The sequence below is a fragment of the Anthonomus grandis genome, chromosome 10, assembly GCF_022605725.1.
Source record: "Anthonomus grandis grandis chromosome 10, icAntGran1.3, whole genome shotgun sequence".
NCBI lineage: Eukaryota > Metazoa > Arthropoda > Insecta > Coleoptera > Curculionidae > Anthonomus > Anthonomus grandis.
The window spans coordinates 7,637,478-7,658,352 of record NC_065555.1 but is presented as its reverse complement, the minus strand read 5'-3'; the positions used below and the strand labels follow the sequence as shown (position 1 = coordinate 7,658,352).

At 29.5% G+C, this 20,875-nt stretch overlaps 1 protein-coding gene across 1 annotated transcript; it reads right to left on the bottom strand.

Moving 5' to 3' along the window:
* Nucleotides 1-480: 480 nt before the first annotated feature.
* Nucleotides 481-19,649, bottom strand: LOC126741246 (uncharacterized). The gene is made up of 6 exons (XM_050447625.1): nt 19,487-19,649; nt 19,259-19,432; nt 8,309-8,446; nt 8,045-8,211; nt 3,782-3,970; nt 481-1,089 (listed from the first exon to the last, which is right to left on the bottom strand). The coding sequence occupies exons 2-6, from the start codon at nt 19,317-19,319 to the stop codon at nt 640-642; spliced, it is 1,005 nt and encodes a 334-aa protein (XP_050303582.1). The 5' UTR covers nt 19,320-19,432; nt 19,487-19,649; the 3' UTR covers nt 481-639.
* Between the last annotated feature and the right edge of the window lie 1,226 nt (nt 19,650-20,875).

Here is a 20,875-nt window from a genome sequence, read left to right as displayed (position 1 = left end):
TATATTTTGTTTTTGTTATTGCAAATGTTTATTTTGAAGTTTAATACAGTGAAATAATCAGTATTTTAATAAAAAATAATTATCTAAAATATATTATTAATTCGCTCAATGTGAAATTTACTAATATAAAACTTGGACTAATTTGACAAAGATATATTAGACCTTGCAAATAGCAAGAAGTAGTCTTGAACATGATGGCTTACCTAGCCGTGGCGGATCTTAAATGATGAACATGGAAACATAAATTATCTTCCATATAAATAGAAATTTCATCTATATTGTATTATAATAAATTTTATATTTACTTACCCAATAATATTTCCAAAAAATACATTTTAGCAGCAAATATTAATTAATTTTAATTGAAGGCTTCACACCTAGACGAATAAACCAAGGGAGAAAGTGCTAAGCACATTTACAAAGTAATCAAATAAACTCCAGAAATAAAACACATATTATTAAAAAACCAATACAGCAAAGTTGTTCTTTTACAATATATTTTATTAAATAAATAGACATAAAATATAAATGGCAAGTAAACACTCCAATAATATCAATTTCTTTGGCAAAATTCTTTCCTGATAATTTTAAAAGTAAGTAACGCAATAATCAGTCTTGAAGAAAAAACGCATTTTGCAATTATCTGGGATCAAACACTTGAAAAACTTCTGCATCGGGATTTGGAGTCATGCCATTTTTTGCTGCTAAGACGTTTACGTAAGTATCTCTTGACAAGTCACCTATTTCATGTTTGGAAACATGAAATTCCTTTTCATCAATGTCATTAGATTCGATAGACTCCATTGGTTGGAAATTATTCCATTCTGGATTCATATTTTCGTCGAACTTTTCTAATTTATCTTCAGAATTTGTATCATCCTTCTCATAATCTATTTTATTAGCGTTTGTAAATGTTTCAACGCTGGATAAACTTTCAATCCTTGTGTTTTGATTTAACAAGGGATCCATGGTTTGATACTCTTTGTTACTAGACCATTGTAATTTTTCGTCATTAACAGGTTCTGATGTAGAAAAAGTTTGGGATAAATCTTCAAATTCAATCGAGCTCTGATTAAAATCTTGACCTGCCTGTGGGTTAGAAGAAAAATGTGCTTTGAATAAAGAAGAAGTGCAAAGTATTTGCCAGAAGGCATAAAATAATTTTAGTTAATTAAATCTATAAATTAACATGCATGATTTTAATTTTCGCTCTTATGAAGATAGTCTTAATCTGCTTTAACCGTACGTCAACCATACTTCAAATTCATACTGTGCTTTTTAAATATCTTATCTCTATTTCACAAATTTTGTTATTCAAACAACAGAGATGTTCGATTGTAAATTATTTAATCTGAAAAAGTACATGTTTTTAAAAATGCAGTATGGTTCTTAAAAAGGCACCTTAACAAAATTGTTAAAAAAAAATGTAAACCTAATGTTTTTCTTAAAACGAAAAAACAACCTAAAAAAATAATGTATTAAATAAAGAAGCTAATAATTGGAAACAATTAATTAAAGACTTTATAAGTAGGTTTAACTTGGGCTCGCCCAGGACCCTCGGATAAAACCTCCGGATTGTTCCTTATCAGATCACAATGAATTCTGATTCTCTGTAAAAGTGCCTATTAAGTATCGACAAAAATTTAATATACTAAGATCTTGAGGTCAGAATCCAATAGCGTTAGATCGGGAAACTTAGGAGGCAAGGCAATGTATCCTCCTCTACCTATCCAACGGTTTGGAAAGAGGTTATTCAGGTGGTTTTTTACAGCAACACTGATATGAGGTGGGGCTCTATCATGCATAAAATACATTTTTCGGAGATCCAGAAGATTGTTCTGAAGGAAGTCCAAATAAAGTTCGCCATTGAATCATGGCGGTAATACGAATGGGCCAATCAACAAATTGCCAATAATTCGTACCCAGATATTAATTGATTGGAACTGATGCTGATGACGAGAAACAATAGCGGCATGAGGATCTTCAATAGCCCATACATGTGAGTTGTGTAATCTCACAATACTATTTATCATCAACCCTGCTTCATCGATAAAAAGAATAATGCTAATAAATTTTGGATTAGTTTGCTGCTGATCTAATAGCCAGTTCGCAAACTGTATTCTACAAGAAAAATCTTAAGGAGTTATTTCATGCACTTTTTGTAGATGATAAAGGTATAGCAGCTGTTCTTAAAGTACTTTATGTATTATTGTTTTTGGTGTACTAAGCTAAGCGACTAATTTTCGAGTGCTCGTTAAGAGTATTTTTAAAGAGATTTTCCTCCCATTGTATCGTGTTCTTCTCTGACCAGCATCAGTACTTTTTTTTCCAAAACTTCCTAAAATTACAATAAAGAATGTAAATAATATCACCTTAATAACTGAAATCGCCTACCAGAGAACAACGTCTACTCCCTTAGACGTTGTTCAATTCGTTGAAATGTCTTTTAATTTGGTATAGTGCGATTAGGAAATCTTTCTTCATTCAACCTTTTTGTTTCCAGTGCATTGCAAGACGCAAGGTCATACATAAGATGATTACAATAAACGTGATTTCCATATTTCGACTTAATTCAAATTAAATTTACCAAGAAATCCAAAAATGAATAAATTATTATGGAAATAAAGAATCAATGTATTAACATCGTGAAAGATGTAAGTTTTAAAAAATATGTATTTGTTTATTGTGTCCAGCAGAAACGTTTGCAAGAATGGTGCATTTAGAGAAACAAAAAAATGCCGATAAAAAGATGCAAAAACATTTTCTTTTACATTCTTTTTTAGGTTGTTCCTTCGAGAACTTTTTTAAAAAAATGTACTTTTTCAGATTAAGCAACTTAAAATGGAATTTCTCTGTTGTTTGAGTAATGGTCACATCGCTAAAAAAAAGTGATTGTGAAAATAAAACAGTGATTCCTTAACTATTTTTTTCGCCAAAACGGTTCATTTTATCGATAATGAACAAGAGTGTTTTTTCTCCCGTACCTTAGTGGACACAGCAATAGCATATTCTTAGCTTAAAAATGTTACGTTTTAAGATTTAAAAAAAGATTTTACAGATTTTAAAAAATATTGATTTAAGTCCTTCAAAAAGGGGCATATCAGCATACAATTATAGAAATAGAAAATATCTAACCAACTCATTAAAATGTGTGATGTCTGATGTGTGTAAAAAATTCCCATAGTAAAAAATTATATTTTTCCGTTCCTTGGTACATATTTTTAGTTTTTACCTTTAAGTTTTATAGTTAAAGGTGTAACTTATGAAAAATTGCTATTGGAACGGTTACTACTGTAAAATATAGAAGTAAGTATTGTAAAGAAACTCTGATTTTTTTTTAATTTGCCTATTTAAAATAGGGCAAAAATCGCAAAAGATTACCATGGAAAATGTTACTGATATGTGAGTATTAAAAATCGCTCTTTTTGTTATAAAAGCATATCGCTTATTAGCTTAGCAATGTTAATGGTTAGTGGAATGATAGGGTATTACTTATAAATCGGTTCAATCAAAATATTTTATTTTGTAAATATCATAAAAATAAGTATTTTGACATATAACTATTAGAAATGTTTTTATCTATATAGCAATTTATTAACAATAATATAGAGCTACTTTTGGGTTTTGAGATTTAATTAATGTTAGTAGGTAAATAATCAATGTTAACGTTATGTTATATTAATTCTTAAAAATCAGATGAACGAAATAGGTTTCCTGTCCGCTAAAGTGATACTGCTCATGCATATATCAACTTTTCAGGCACACCATTTAGACTACCAACCTCCTTGGACTTGGAAATTTCATTTTCCCAACTATCGGCCGTAGGTTCTTTCTCTCTCGCTTCAACAGTGGTAGTTTCTTCATTCTCAGGCTTGACATCAATTACGCGAACTTTGAAAAAAGTGCCACCAAAATCATCTTCATTCTTGTACTCTGTTTCGTTTATTACCACTGTACGGCCGTCTATAACCTAAAAAAAGTAATATATTATGGTAAACAGATTATACAATGAGGATATAAAATCAGTACCACCTTCAAAGTTTTGAACTGTTCGGTATGTGCGTATTACATTTTTAATAAAGAGATGATCCTCTATGATTTATACAAACCTGATATAATTTCAATTATTGTTATTTCAACGTATTTTTTTCAAGTAATTTGACCCTTAAAATTAAAAGAATTTAATTTGTTTGTTTTTAAATAGCAACTAAATTGAAAACCGATTTCCTAATGCCTAGTCTCTGACGGTATGATTTTTTTGCATCCACATGCAATAATTAATGTTATAATAATTGTAATTCACTATAATAAGACTTTACTGCTTCATAGTTATTTATATAGCATGCTCATTATGCTTAATTGCAGTTACATTGAAATTTCAATTGCACATTACGTTTCAATAGTGGTGTAATTTCGATGGTACTGTGTTTCATTATTCTAGGGACGTTGACATTTTTGAAAATATTTGGATGCAGTAAATACAATAGAGTAGCAAACTTGTTCGTCAGATCTAAAACTCTTTAATTTGATTCTTGAGTCTTAGTTTGCAAGCAATGGGGGAGAAGATTTTGTCAAACAGACGAAAATTTGAGTATCTGTTTTTGTAGTTGTTGTAGGTGGTCCAAAAAAAAGCTACGACCATCAACACAGATTACCTAAACAAAGTTTAGGTAATCTGTGCCATCAACTTCAATTTTTGAAATGGAAATACCTATTTTTTATTCTGTATTCTTAAAGAACAGAAAATTCTAGACATATTTCATGTACAATGTCCTATACCTATCTTCATTTGTTTTTGAGTTATTGACAGTTGAAGATCGGGATATTTGCACTTTTGACATGTTATAAAATCCAAACGGTTAGACATAGACAAATGCGGTTTGCACTTTTTATCGAAGCTTTTTTAAAACCATCTGTTGACACTAGCTAGTTAGTGTCAACAGGTACTGAGAAATTTACGGTTGAATTTCTGAACATACAATAATTTATGCAACTATGTCACTATGTCTTATCACAACTATTGTCATCATTTTTTGAAGTGACAGGTATCAAGCAGTCTTATCTTTACTTATTGTAAAATTTGATATTGCCTGAAAAGATGAATAAGTTAAGTGAAACTGAGAGAATAGAAATACTAATTATGATAGGATGTGGTGATCGCATTTGGACCCAACATCAGGTTTGTGAAATGTTTAATACCAAGTATGCTGATAAGACAATATCTCAGTCTACCGTTAGCAAACTAGAAAGAAAATTTAGGGAATTAGGTCACGTCAGAGATCGACCCAGATCGGGTCGTCCCTCAATTTCCGAGGAAAACAAGTTAAATGTTGTTTTGTCCATTGAAGAAAATCCTCATACACCGACTAGACAGGCTGCAGCACTAGATAATGATGTTGGAAAAACATCTTTAAAAAGGATTTTGAAAAAGGCAAAATATCATCCCTATAAATTAAAATTAATCCACGAACTTAACGAAGATGATACAGATCGTCGATTAGAGTTTTGCGAAACTATAATGAATGTCTGCCATAACGACCGTCTTTTTACTCGTAGAATAATTTTTTCTGACGAATCGACCTTCTGCCTCAATGGTACAGTGAACAGACAGAACTGCCGTTACTGGTCTTCCTCCAATCCAAATTGGGTGATTAAAGCTTATACCCAATATCCTCAATCTGTGAATGTTTGGGCCGGCATTATCAATGATAGAGTCATAGGTCCATTTTTCTTCGAAGGTACCTTAACAGGTCAACGTTATTTGGAATTCTTAAGGAACGAACTGATTCCCGCTTTATGTTTGATGTTTCCAAATGCAAATAATCCCAATATTCCAGAAGCTTCAATTTGGTTCCAGCAAGATGGCGCGCCGCCACACTTCAGCAGAGCCGTGCGCCAATATTTAAATGAGGTATTTCCGGGTCGATGGATTGGGCGAAGGGGTCAATTGGAGTGGCCTGCTAGGTCCCCCGACTTGACTCCTTTGGACTTCTTTTTGTGGGGGTTATTTAAAGCATAGAGTGTATGTAAATAAACCCAACAATTTAGAAGAATTGAGAAATAATATAAGAAATGAGATTCAACGAATACCTCAAGAAATGATATGTAACGTTCTGAGAGAATTCGAATCAAGACTCGCTTACTGTCAAGAAATTAATGGGGCTCAATTTAAACATTAAATTCGGTCTAGATTAGAATAGTTTCTTTTTGTTCAACGTTTATACAATACTTTTGATTAAATACATTAATATTTTGAATGTTTTTTTTTTTAGAAATTCAACCGTAAATTTCTCAGTACCTGTTGACACTTACTAGCTAGTGTCAACAGGTTTTTCAGAAGGAAAAAACTATCCAATGTTGTGACTTTGTGTTTTTTTTTCGAGATATTTTTGCGTGTTTGTGAACCTAGTGTCCGATCGATATTCCGCAACTCAGATCGAGAGCGCAGCACATGTGGTTTGCCAACAACTTATTAATAGTCCGCGCCCGCTGTTATTTAATCTATATAATGTCTGTATTTTCTATAGTTCTCAAGGAATAATTTATTATAGGTAGGAAATTTTTTGTCCAGATATTAACAATGTAATAATATAATAACTAAATCGATTTGTAGCGATTACAAATCTCTACAAACTAAGATTTTTTTGTGAAAATTAAATAAAAAATCAACGGTTAAAGAAATGTTCGAATAAGCAAAAAATTTGCCAAATTATAACGACTTAATTATATATTTTTATGAATCTCTTTATTGAATTCTTTAAGGGAAACACCTAATTCGCCTGTGAAAGGAACGATTTGAATACACGTGACCCACTTCAGGATTCGCGTTCACAAATTAATAAGGGGGAGCGGGATTTTTTAACAGACGGAGGTAGATATATCTCTTTTGCCACTAGGTAAACAACATAAAAGGAATTACTCTGGCAACACTTCATATTCTTACGGAGAAATTCCATAAACGTATATCATGAGAAAGCATTGGCAAAACCTTTTAAGTTTATTTTTTATTTCTCTTTAAAGTCAATTTTAATTGCAACGTTATCCTAACGGCTCTGAATGTAGGTCAAACCCTTAAGCAGGAAACGTATAAACTCAGTTGTCAGTACAAAAATATACAATAAAAAGTTGGACCTAAAAACTATTTAAAACCTGAAAAATTTGTGCATCAAATAGCTTACTATCAAATTTAGGAAATCATGTGTGTGACCTTTGTTTTGCGCGTCTAAAATGATTATTACTTGTTATGTGGTACCTGTGATAATGAAGTTTATACGGAATAAAAAATTGCATAAAGCAACAATCAAACAAATATAGCTGAAGAGGTTCAAATTGTTCTTACAAGGGGTAGCTTTAAATTTTCAAACGGCAATGGTTTGAAACTTGCTATTAAAAAATAGCAAGTCCAGTGAAATGTTTAAAATTCCATTGCACTGTGGCTTACAAAAAATGTATCACAACATATCTCTTCTTATTTAAAAAAATTAATGCTATATCCGCTAAGGGGTTAAAGTTATTGTTATGGAATTTATGTATAAATATGTCTCCCTAAAAATAAATGTATACGGATCTGAGAAGTTTTTTTTTTAATTTTCATGCTCAAAGGCCTTCCTAAACTGTTCTCCTTTCTAAACTGTTTTTGATTTAAATTGCTAGGCACCATATAGTTAATAAATTAAATCATTCAGAAGGCAGTGACCATCGAGAATTGATGCAATCTTGAAATATATCTTTAAATCGTCGGTAAAATATTATAAGGGTAATATTTATATATACTCTACTTTAGTATTTTTGCTGTAATGCCGGACCAGCATTTACAGAGTTTCTGGAAACTATTGATAAAAAGGTCAAACTTCAAGGCTTTGATAAGTATAAAGCTGAATTAGATACCAAACGTTCGTAAATACGTTGTACTTAAAAAATGTTAATTATGAATAAAAAAAATATATTATATTACTAATTGCATTATTTGAATTTGCCACTTAGTATGTACTCTTTATTACAATATTACAGATTTCTGTTTTTGTAAAAATAAATTAAAACTTACCTTGGTAATACTAGTGGTATTGCCTTTGGACAAATCAATATCGCCAATTCCAGGGAGAGAACCGATCCCAGGAAACGGAAATAGAGAATCAGTGGAGTTCGATTTAGAGTTCAGAGGGAATCGATTAAGTAATGTCGCTATTTGATTCCTCATTCTATCCATTAAACCTAAGAATATTTAACATTTTTTATATTGTATATAAAGAGTAAAAGTATCAGATTAATAGGAGTGTATAAGAATTATAGGACAAAGCATACAAAATACCTTCCAAGTTATCAAAAAGGCCTCCGAAAGACGTTGAAAATGGATTTTCCCATCCTCCAAAAATACCTGTATCAACTATTGGTTGGTCTCCATATGTAGTAATTGGTTCTACAGGTTCAACTTCATCTTTTTTGCTGGCTAAAATTAAATCAGTTAATTTACCAATAAAGAAACATATTCATATCATAAAAAATCTTAATTTAAATATACAAATATAATTTAAGAAATATGCAGACGCACATTAGTCGTACTTTTAAAAAATGTGATAATTTTATTTTACTACTTATTAAATTTTCATTTTATTTAAAAAATCTTATGTGATCCTGAAAATTGCGATATATTTTTGTTATATCCTAAGAATAACTTTATTACTTATGGTGTCTTTTTTTTTGGTTTAATTACAAATTAAATTATTTTTGTTACATTTACGTGCATCATTTGACGTTCAATTGTTTTCTGTTGCAACTTACAAGAATTTGGATTCATTTTGTAATTTTGACAAACAATGACATCCTACATGGCATTTATTGACACGCAACGTCAACAATATTATGATCCTATATTATGTAATAGATTGCTGTAAATAATTTAATAATTGCAAATAATTTTAAATGGTGTGCTCTACATGGATATTAAAAATAGATAAACACATTTTACGTTAATAACTTTTGGTCAAATGGCACTGTAATAGGGACAATATCTTTTCAGATGCATATTTTCTTTTTCCAAATAATCGAGTAGACCTTTATTAGTATCCGCCAAAAAATACCTTTATAAAAAGACAATAAATAAATCAGTTTTTTTACAAGTTCATCAATTTTTATTGAAATATGTAAAAAATTCAGTCAATTTTCCGTTAAACCAGAAGTAACAGAAAATATGTGAAGAGTTTAAAAAAATTGGGCATATATCAAGACGCAAAATAATTTTTTTATGAAAAATAATATACGCCCTTAATAATACAGTATAAAAGCATAACTTTTGAGACACGCTATTTAAATTGGCCTATTTTACCTAAAAAATTATTTTTTTCGTATTTAAGAATCAGATTCAAATCTGAACATCCAAAATCGCTTTGAGAGATAAGTAACAAGGTATAATAGTAATAGGTAATAAGTAAAAGTAAATTAAAAAATATTTTGAGTTTTGTCCATAATATATTACACTTTAAAAATATAATGGTAAGAAATAGAATATGGAATACCTAATAAATATGAAAAAGCATTTTGTTTAGTAATTAAAGGGTGTTAAATCTAATTAATAATGAATTATAATATTTAAAAAAAAAAATAAAAATCTTGACAAAAGGCAAACGTTTTAATACACCTCAATTCTTACTAAGTAGTTAAATTAATATAAAATACACAATATATGTTTTTAGAGACAGAACTTTCTTAAGCGCATAAATGCATAAATGTGAGATTAATAGTTTATTATTATGGCCTAATTTCTCTTTTATATTTATATTTACATTATATATTTTAGGGAAAATAAATCCACATAATTTTTTTAAATGTACCTATACTAGTTTTCCTACCTATCTACCAAGACCGTTCTAAAAGTTCTGAACATTAGAACTGGATTTATTCCATTTTTATTAATTGGAGAAAGTGTATTGCATAATTTAAACAGCCATTTGTAAGAGGCTGATTTCGCCAGCGTAATTTGAGAAATAATAATGCAAAGCGACTCTTATAATAAAAATTAATCACTTATAATAATTTAAAAATGAAACACTGTCAAGACACTAGATTGGTAAACTAAACATTTGATTTTCAAATAAACATAATCGTCTAATTAATATCGTATTATTTGGAAACAATATCTACGATAATAATTCAATTACTCTTTGTCATTGAATACCACTGGCAATTACTGCAACTGATCGACGTTTATAGGAACACATAACATCAAGCTAATTCTAGAAAAAAAGCCACACACATGAAAATTACATTAGCTGTTTATACATAATAAAGGTACATGCAACTAGATACCTAACAAACATAATAAGGCATCCGGTTACCCATAATAATGACTGCTATAAGGTTTTGATGCGTAATATTTCGCTATTGGTACAAAACTCATTTTTATGCATTGAATGGCAATGGATTAAATATTAGTCATCAGACCATTTTTAAATATTTTGTTTGTCATTTGATGATGAGTGATTACAAGTAAACGTTCTTTATTAATAATGGTTACCATGTATGTACAGGCTTTTACTATTGAGAAAGTCCTGACTGAAATAGTGAGTCGTTAACCCTCAAATGCTACGGTTCTAAAATTAAAATTTTCCGATCATAGCGGTTTTAATTTTCAATCAGTTGAGTCAAATAAAGAGTATAGTGATTGTATTAATACGTAAATAATTCGCAGAATATTTATAAAAATGTTTCTCCAAAAATTACTTTTTTTTGTATTATTTGTTATGGATCTACAATAGTTTCCCTTCAAGATAGTAAATCTTTAATGTTTATTTGAGCAATAAATTTAACAATAGCTTTATTTATTTGCAACTGAGTCTTGCTATAGTTCGAAAAAGTAGTCAGGATTGATTTATCAAAGTGACCAAGCAGGATTATGGAAAACTTAAGCACACTTTTTCCCTCCTTTTTTTTCCGAACTCTGAATTTGAGGGTTAAAACTAAAATAAGTTAGAATAGAAAATTATCGTAAAAAAACTATTGAAAATAATTTCTGTTGGAAATATCGCTGTAGTATCACTAATAGTGTCAAATAATGGAATATTCTATTTTGTTATCCATATTATTTAGAGCTATTTTAAGGGTTATATATTAAAGCTTTGAACCTGGATGTTCCTTTTTCTTAAAATTGTGTTCTGTTTTTATATAAGTTACTTAGATAATTTTTTTTTTCAATAGAAAAAAAATTCAATTAAAATCAGGATTCACCATAAGAAAGTATCATTGACAGAAATTAATTCTGCCCAGATTACTGCGTTAAAGCATTTTTTGGATTTTTTTTTATCATAAAGTAGTTTATTGATATAGTATTTGTTTTAAGTTAGTAATGATGTTGATAAGGGTGTCTTATGTATTTGATAATCATAGTAAGATTTAGATCACAAATTTGGTCAAAAAACTACTTCTGTAAGATTTACTGCTGAAGCTAATGTTATGTAACTGGCTTTGCTAAGAGAAGGATCCTAATTACTGTAAAATTAACAATACTTGTTTATTTTTAGACTTTAAATAGTATAATAAATATACAAAATATATAAATATGGTTATATAAATTCATAATAGTGTATATACATTCTCAAAGGGGATGAACACATAAAATTAAATTCAGCCTATTTATAGGCATGTCCTTTCTATTTGACAAACCTTGAATGTAAATAAAAACATGACTTTTGGTTGTCTGTAATCCTATAATTTAAATAAAATACATGCTTCTAAACATTTTTATTTATAGATGTCAAAAAAAATTAACATTTTTCATCATAATGCAGATGATTGAAATAAATACATGTTTTGCATATACTTTAATGAGATGACGCAGGCACTGTTTTGAAGGTAGGTTTGTTATTCATAGTTCTCGGAAAATACCCACATTTATTTAATTTTTGTCTACCTTAATTTTAGTCAACAAATATTTCTCGAAAATACCGCATCAGTGAGAAGCGAGATGTGGCTTATTAACTTGATAAGTTTAAGTAATGAATTTAAGGCTTAAATTTTAGAAAAATATCGCTAAACGGGCAACGTTTTTTAATTTAAAAAACGCTGAAACCTGCATGCACACTTTAAGTATGAGTATAGCTTTAAGGACCTCCTTCTTATTAAATATTTAAAATTATAAATGCTGAATTTTCTACATAACTAATTTAATTGCATGGTAATCACTGCTATAATTAATACAGCTAGATAATAATTTTTAATTCATTATTAAAATTAAATTATATTCCAATAAAATATAGCGTTCTATTTATTAAATATTAATATTTCGCAAAATTTTTCAGCGTCATTGAATTTTTTATTAAAATTTAAATAATTGCGCACACTAAGAAAAGTAGGGGCTCAATATTGTGGAAAAATTAGTACCTATCAATTGTATGGAGTATTATATTAATATTGATAATAATAAATAATATTAATAATAATAATGATAATAATAAACAGATGACGCGTTGAACTTATCAGATCAGCTATGATGGCTAAATAAGACGTGACAAAAGAATGATTTTACAATATAGAGGAAATCTAGGTATTCCTCTAGTATGCCCAATATTCTTATATGAGACATAAATATTAATATTTTTTCCGTATTATTTAAAAAAAGAATCAGAAAATGTCAGAAAAAAGGAAGGATATAATAAAAAAATCATTTGCTTTTCAGAATATGTACATATGGATTAGGGAAATTGTGTTTTATCGCCAAGAAAATTCGGCAAAGTTTTGACGTCTTACCAAAAAAAAACTTTATTGTTTCGAACATTATGTGTTGAATCGAACACGGTGGGATTTAAAAATATTCAGATTTATACAAGCTGGATTGTTTGTCTTTATTTAATTTTAAATATAGATTTAGATATTATGTGAGATTTACGACTGTCGTTATTTGCTCACTTCTTAAAAACAAATTTGTTTTTAAATTTTTTTAAAGCAGCTGGCAAAAGCCTTTAAAAATTTAACTGTACAGGTAAACGTAATAATGCTTAACACGCATGGCTTTATATTATTAATGTTTTTTTTACTTTATTTTCTTTCTTAGAAAATATAAAAATATAAGATAAGACTTTACTCTAGAAATATAAAATTATCGATTTACCACGAACTAATTTTTAAATATTTTTTTTATGAGATGAAAACTACGAAATAAAATGTTACCCATAATATTTATTGGTAATTTGAATCTTAATAGCACAGTGAAAAATGCAAATGCCATACTCTCGTTAACGGTTAGTTCCAGCAACATTGACAAAATTACTTTAACCTTGCATGATAAAATATCAGGTGAATATCTTTTTCATAATAAAGAAAGAATTGTTGAAAGGAAAATCAAATAAATTAAAATTTCCTAAAAAAATGTGCCAGGAGATCAGTAGTGGTCATAATAGATAGCTGCACATAATACCCCAGGAATATCTATTTTATATCCGTAATCTTACTAAACATTCCTTGATGATTCCTTGATTCTCCGATGACTCTAAAATCCAATAAAAGGAAAGCAACAGAGACTTTCTAAAAGCACAAGTACGAGGAGCTCTTAAAAATATTCTAAATTATGTGCATTGAGTAACAGATACTTCATGGCAAGTTGCTGATTTGCCTAATACAGTCACATCTTTCTTAGCTATTTTTGTCAAAAAAGTAATAATAAAAATGCCTTAAATAAAACTTCAAATATAATATCAAAATATTATCACACAACAGTTTCATTCCGAAACCAGAAATTAATTCTGAATTTAAAGAAATGGTACGCGAGCTTCTTCAAACTGTTGCTAACTAACACATTTCAATTATTGTATCTCATATCATTTTACCATATGGACTACTTTTATATCGAGTCGTAGGCCAATAGTTTACGATAACCTATAAAAAAAGTTAATAATTTAAATTAGTAATTCCAAGCAAATGAAGCCTTTCCTCTAACTTAATTATCCTCTAAAGTTTAAAGCTATTGTAACTTGTCTGGAAAAATGTGGCAAAATCCTATTTGCGTAAAAACTATAGTTCCTGTAAAAGTTTTTAATCTCTTGATAACATAAGTTTATATAATTAGTTCGTTATTAGGCTATATCAAGCAAAAACAAGTAAAAAAGCTTAGTCCTATCAGGATTTCTTTTCAAAATAAGAGGAAAAGAAATAAAAGATTTTTGGCATTATCCTAAAAAGGAAACTTAACAACTTTTTGGAAGAAATTTGTTGCTTGCGTAAACCCTAAATGTCGAGATTGGTTTAAAGTAGTATTTATGGTCTTTTCTTATTCTACCGTTGTCGTTATTCAATTATTTGAGTAATTATTAAATGATTTGAGTTTAGTTAAGAATAGTTAAAACTACTACCATTTCATTTACCTTAGCCAAACAGATAATTTATTAATTAATATATTATCTATGCACTATAAAAATGCTTATAAAATAAATAACCTTAAACGAAATTTAAAAAAAACTATACACTAACTACTACGAAAACTACACATAATGACACATTAATTATTTGTACTGAGGATGACTTTAGATGAGTCAAAAGGTCTTATTAAGAAAACTGTTAAGATTGAAAGCAGAATAAAAAAAGATATTGAAAATTTTTTTTTGCAATCTTTTAGAAGATGATATAAATGGTATTGTCTTATGATTCCATCAAAATTCGGTGACGTGTTCCTTGCATGAAATGAAGCAAAATTTCCCATGAATAATTTATGTTCTAAATGTCTTATACATCGATTCGATATGCAACAACATAAAAAATTTTACAAATTTTAAATACAAAATAGCGCTTTATTTATATATTTTGAGTTGTAAGTGAAAGTTGGATGTGAGGTCAAGTAAAATCCAAGCCATTCAATTCTTTTATTTTTACTGCCAACGTTTCGGTCTATATTAGGTCTTCTTCAGGGCGCATTAAATTTAAAAAAAGAAGGTTAAAAACTATCAATATAAATTTTAAAATCAATGAAATTTGAAATTAAGTGAGAATTTTCAAATGTACTGACAATAGAAAAAATCAAAGCTTTTTATAAGACAGTATAGAGTAGAACATTGGTGTATTTTGTGATGACGCCATTCAGTTTATTTAGTTTTTGAGGATATCGAAGTGTGTAAGCAACAAGATTTAATGTTAATTTTCATCTTTGTTTGGATAATTGAATAATTGAAATAATTTAGTTTAATTTATTTTATTATTGTTTTTGACCATTGTATACATGTCGTAGGTTTATATACATTCACGGTATGTTTTTAACTTTGTCTATAATTGTTTTTTTTTTAATTTATAGCGCCCTAAAAACAGGCTAGGATATTACTTGAACCCACATTCAACTTAATCCTCAAAACTCAAAACAATTAAACTGGGTCACTAAAATAACATATTAAATTTATTTATACAGGGTGTTTCAGAACTATGGGATTAAACTTCTTTTTATTATATATATAATTAAGGGGTTGTTCAGTGCAATAGTAGAATCCATTTCAGTATAGGAACCCATGTCCGGAAATGTGTCACTACGCCACTACGGCCCTAAGATGCGTTTAAATTTAGAAAAAATATTAATTACCTAAATAGGATCTGATGCATTTATTTTTACCTTTTGTATATGATACCATCACAACAATTGTTCAAAATATCTTCCTCCAACCTCAATGCACCGATTTAAACGCCGCACATGATTTCGGCGGACTACACTAAAAATTTGATCCTCGTTTTAAATAATTTCAAATGCTGCTGTTCTTCGTCCAATTAAGTCTAGCTCTGATTCTACTAGAGTTTCGTAAACTAAAGACTTTACATGTCCCCACAAGAAAAAATCAAGCGACGTTAAATCGGGTGACCTAGGAGGCCAAGAAACTGCTCCACCTCTGGCAATTTAACGGTACACAAACCGCTGCGCCAAATACTCGCGTACTTGTACAGCAAAGTGAGCCGGCGCTCCATCATGCTGAAACTACATTTGCTGTCTAACGTTTAGTTAAACATTTTCAAGGAGTTCTGGGAGAACTTCCTCCAAGAAACGCAAATAAATAGGTCCTGTTAACCGTTTCGGTAGAAGGTATGGCCCAATTAAATAATCATTAACAATGCCTGTCCATACGTTGACAGACCAACGATTCTGATGTTTTCTTGGAAAAATTGCATAAGGATTTTCTTCGTTCCAAACATGGCTATTCTTACTATTAAAAATACCGTGCAGGTATCTTTATTATCATGGCTGCAGTCATACCTTGAACTTTCTGGAAGTGGTAAGGATGGAGTTGTTGCTGGTGTAGTACCCGCCAGACAGAAGCGTTACTCGTATTCATATTCTTAGCGACGTCACGTGTGCTATTTGATGGTTCATCGGCAACTCGCTGAAGCACCTCTTCTTGAAATTCGACCGTTCTTACGGTTCGAGCAACACCAGTATCATGCATCTTGGTCCTAAACATGCCTGTCTCAGCGAGCCGCCGATGAACCGCAATCAACTTTTTGTATCCAGGATGCTGTCGTTCGGGATAACGTTCATGATACAACCGCGATGCTGCTCGTGCATTGCAGTTTGTTTCTCCGTATGCCAAATGCATATCTGCTAATTCTTGGTTGGTAAAGTATTCCATTAGCAATAAATGTTTAAAAATTGTAAGGTATAAAATTTTTAAACATGACATTGAGGATTGACATTGATAAGCGTTGATTTTAAATAATTGCTGTTATGGTATCATGTACAAAAGGTAAAAATAAATGCAGCAGATCCTATTTAGGTAATTAATGTTTTTTATAAATTTTAACGCGTCTTAGGGCCGTAGTGGCGTAGTGACGCATTTCCGGATATGGGTTCCTATAATCAAATGGATTCTTCTGTTGCACTGAACAACCCCCAGAAGTTTGATCCCATAGTGTATATATTACTAAAATATAAAATATATCAGGTGATATAACCTAATTTTTTTGTAACTAATTAAAATGTTCATTCACTAAACGATCCTCTAGAATAATGTATTCTTGTCATAAGTCGCATCAGCATTTTTGTGTAAAATAAAATATTTATTACTGTGGCTGATAATAAAAGTTTATTTTTGGTTTAATATATTTTATTGCTTAGACGTTAGCAGTGTCTATAGCTGCCAAGTTAAAATTAAATTTGTAATAAATCTTTATTGTTTTTTTGTAGGTTTAGAAAAAAAAGATCAATTTTGTTAAAAAAAAAGACGGTTTAAAAATACTGGACAAAAATGCCAAATGTTTAAGCTAAAAGCGTTAATAATTAAAACTTTAACATATATTAGCAATTGTTTGTTATTAAGTTGTATTGTTAGTTATTAAGTCTGATTTATTTTGACACATGATTTGTTTCCTTTAAGCCAGTGCTTTTCCTTTAAGAATAAAGATATCGGAATAAATAAAAAAACAGGTTAATGAAAAAAGACGTGGCTTGAAAATGCAGTAACAAGAATCATTCGAGAATCGAGAGTATGAATTTTTTTCATAGGGTTTTTAAAAGTTTAGAGTAAAATTCGACTTTTTAATAGCTCCTGTATAGTAGCAAGTCCGTTGGAAACTTCTGTACCTCCGAAATGGAAAAACAATGACAATAGAATGGCCTAAAATTCGGCAAAAAAAATTATCAACATCGACGCAATACTGAAAAGGTCTTAGAATATTGAAAGGACTTTCGATGTTCTAAGGTAAAACTTATAAAGGATTGATTTTAAACCAAATTTTCGTTGCAGTAGAGTTTATCACCCTAAAAAATGAAAAATACACAAAATGTTTTGCATGTTTCGCGCAAATGTTTTATTTTTATGACTTTTGTCACTTAATAACCAAAGGGGTTTATTACCTGTTTAAGTAACTAAAGATTGGCTCCTTAAGAGAAAAAATTATTTTGTTTAAAATTAACATTACCTCATTTTCTCTTTCATAGAATACTAAGTATATAGAAAACTATTTTTACAAGCTTAGCTTCAGTTAATTAAATTATGTCATTTTAAAAAAGGAGCTCAAAAATATTTCGAATGCATGGATTGGAACTAAAAATAGTAGAGACAAAGTTACTTTGACAAACTGCCATTAGTTTGTATACAGGGTAGTTCGTGTAAAATATAATAAATTTTAATAAGTCATACAACAAAGAAAAAAAGAATGATTAAGACTTTTAGATTTAAAAAAAAAAATCTTCAGTGATGAAAAGTTTAGGAGGTCATTTCTCCCTTCTATCTTATTTTTTAGACGAAGTATTTTACGTGCAAAAAAAGGAATTTCTATTTAATTCAAAAAAATCCTAAAATATTAAATATTTAATCAAGGGCTTTAAAAGATTTGAAAAACAAATATAAAAATTGAAAGGTTGTTTTTAATTTTTATTTTTCAGATACATATAAAGAACTAATATTTGTAAAACATCCAATAGCGCCAAATATTATAGGAAAAAGAGAAAGGTATATAGGGACCCTAGGTATCTAAGCCGCTAAAGAATTATCTTAAATGATTTTAATTAAACCTAGTGATGTACGTCATTTTTCTGTGCACGAAATTTGTTGGTAATTGATCGAAAGGTTTAAAAATTAATGATAAGAAAACCAGTTTTCGTGTGTAAATCTTTGACACTTTAGTTAAAAAAAAATTAATTAAAATAAAATTTTCCCTGTTTTAATGCTTAGTCATTTATCAAACTTAATAATTATGCTTGGACTTGGACATAGTTAATTACCAAAATATCACGGTCAACGCGTAATTCAACGAATGGTTTATAAACTGATGATAAGAAAACGAGTTTCCGTGTCTAAAATGATGACACCTTTACTAAATAACTATTTTTGAATAAAATGTACCATTTTCAATTGATTAGTCTTCTATCAAGCTTAATGATTATGTTTCACTTGTACATGGTTCAAAACAAAATTTATACTGAGAAATTAACATATACTGTGACAAAATGCAAACGTTTAAGACCTTATGAAAAATCCCTTCAAAAAAAAATGATAAATTAAAGAGTATTTAGCAGTAGGAATCAATAATTTAAAGAAAAATCAGTTGAAATATTGTTGACGATTTTTTTTTAAATTAAATATTTGTTTTTACCTTTAAATAGTAGGAGCTATAAAAACGAACAATTTCCTATGAAAAAATAGCTGCATTTTCAAAATTCTGCGTTATTTACATATAAATTGTGAGTAAAAACATTTCATAATTGATTCTTTGCATTATTTTAAATGCTTCTTTTTCTTATTAATTAAAAATCAAGTTTTAGGTTCCGATTATATAAAACTTATAAATATTATTTAGAACTTACTGGGTAATCCTGTTGATGCAGCTAATAGAAATCCCACAAAAACTAACACAAATTTGCCCATGTTTACCTTGAATTCATATAATGCTTACTAGTATTTTAAAACATTGATGGTAAACAGTCTAATAAAAAAATGATTTTACTCGTGTGTGACCGTCGGTTACTAATTTTCCAACGCTAAAAATAACATTTTATATAGTTAGGTTGTGTATGAGTAAACCGATGTATAACCTGCTGAGCTTGAGCTTTCAATCGATGATTTGATTTTCTTTGGTCTTGCGCAAGGAATGGTTTTATTAAAAGAGGACCGGAAATATCGCGTGAACTAAATAAAGGTCTTTATTTGTATGATTTTTTGCACAAATGGTTACACTAATTATAGAATATAAAAAAAAAACTTTTGACAAAAACGTGTCAGAATGGAAAAGTAACAAACATTTTAAGGACTGCGTTCACTATATAACTAGAATAAAAGTTAAAAGTTATGAAAATTTATAAAGTTACGTTTGATACATTTTTATTTTAATTTTGTAATTAATAAGTAAAGTTAATTTATGTTTCTATTTACGTTTTCTTTAAAAATGTTATAATAAAATCTAATTAACTAAGGGCTTTAAAATAGAACATTTTTATTCAATAATTTAAATATAAAAAAGTCAAGGCAAATACGACTGGGCAAATAAGGGTCTTTAGAAGTTAATAATAAAAAAAAGATTTCCTTAAAAACAAAGTTTTTTTAGGCCAAGTTTCATTTGTCATCACAACTAAAGGATATTTGAACATCTCATTTAGTAAAAGCCTTTACTCAGTCGGGTCAAAATTGAAATAAACAATTTAATAGAATTTCTGTCAAAGAATTCGTACCTGAAAGTTTTCTGTATAAATGTTTATTTTAAATCTGAATTTTTTTTCTCATTGTTTTTATATCCGTCTTTTTTTCTCGTTTCAATTAATGGGTATACCACTACCAATAGAAGTGATAGAAGTTTAATGGGCCATGTACGCAAAATGGTATGTGTCAAAACGCGGATCAAGCGTCAGTTGTGTTAAGTATAATAACTTTGACATTTCATCATAAATCGTTTAAGTCAAGAGCAACATATAGCTATCGTGAAAAGGTATTACGAAAATGCGCAATCGGTTAGAGCCTGTTATCGTGCTCTTAAAGAAGATTTTGGCCATCATGGACGGCCTTCTGAGCTTGCAATAAGGTGCACAATTAATAAGTTTGAACGGGATTACACTCTTCTGGATAATAAGTCACTAACGCGACAAAAAAGTGCAAGGACCGCTGAAAATATCGCCGCTGCAAGAGAAAGTGTTGACGCGAATAACAATGTGTCTGTTTTGCGCCGTTCTCAGCAATTAGGAAGAAAAACTTAGGCCTACATCCATATAAGATGGTTCTAACTTAAGAATTGAAGCCTGCTGACCATGGTTTGCAAAGAACGTTTACCGACTGGGCCCTGTTGTAGTTGGAACAAAATGCCGATTTTGGGAAACAAATCGTCTTTTCAGATGAAGCCCATTTTTGTCTTAATGGCGTTGTCAATACGCAAAATTGCCGCTTCTGGTGTCAGAACAATCCCCAGAAATTAGTACAGGTGCCATTACACCCGT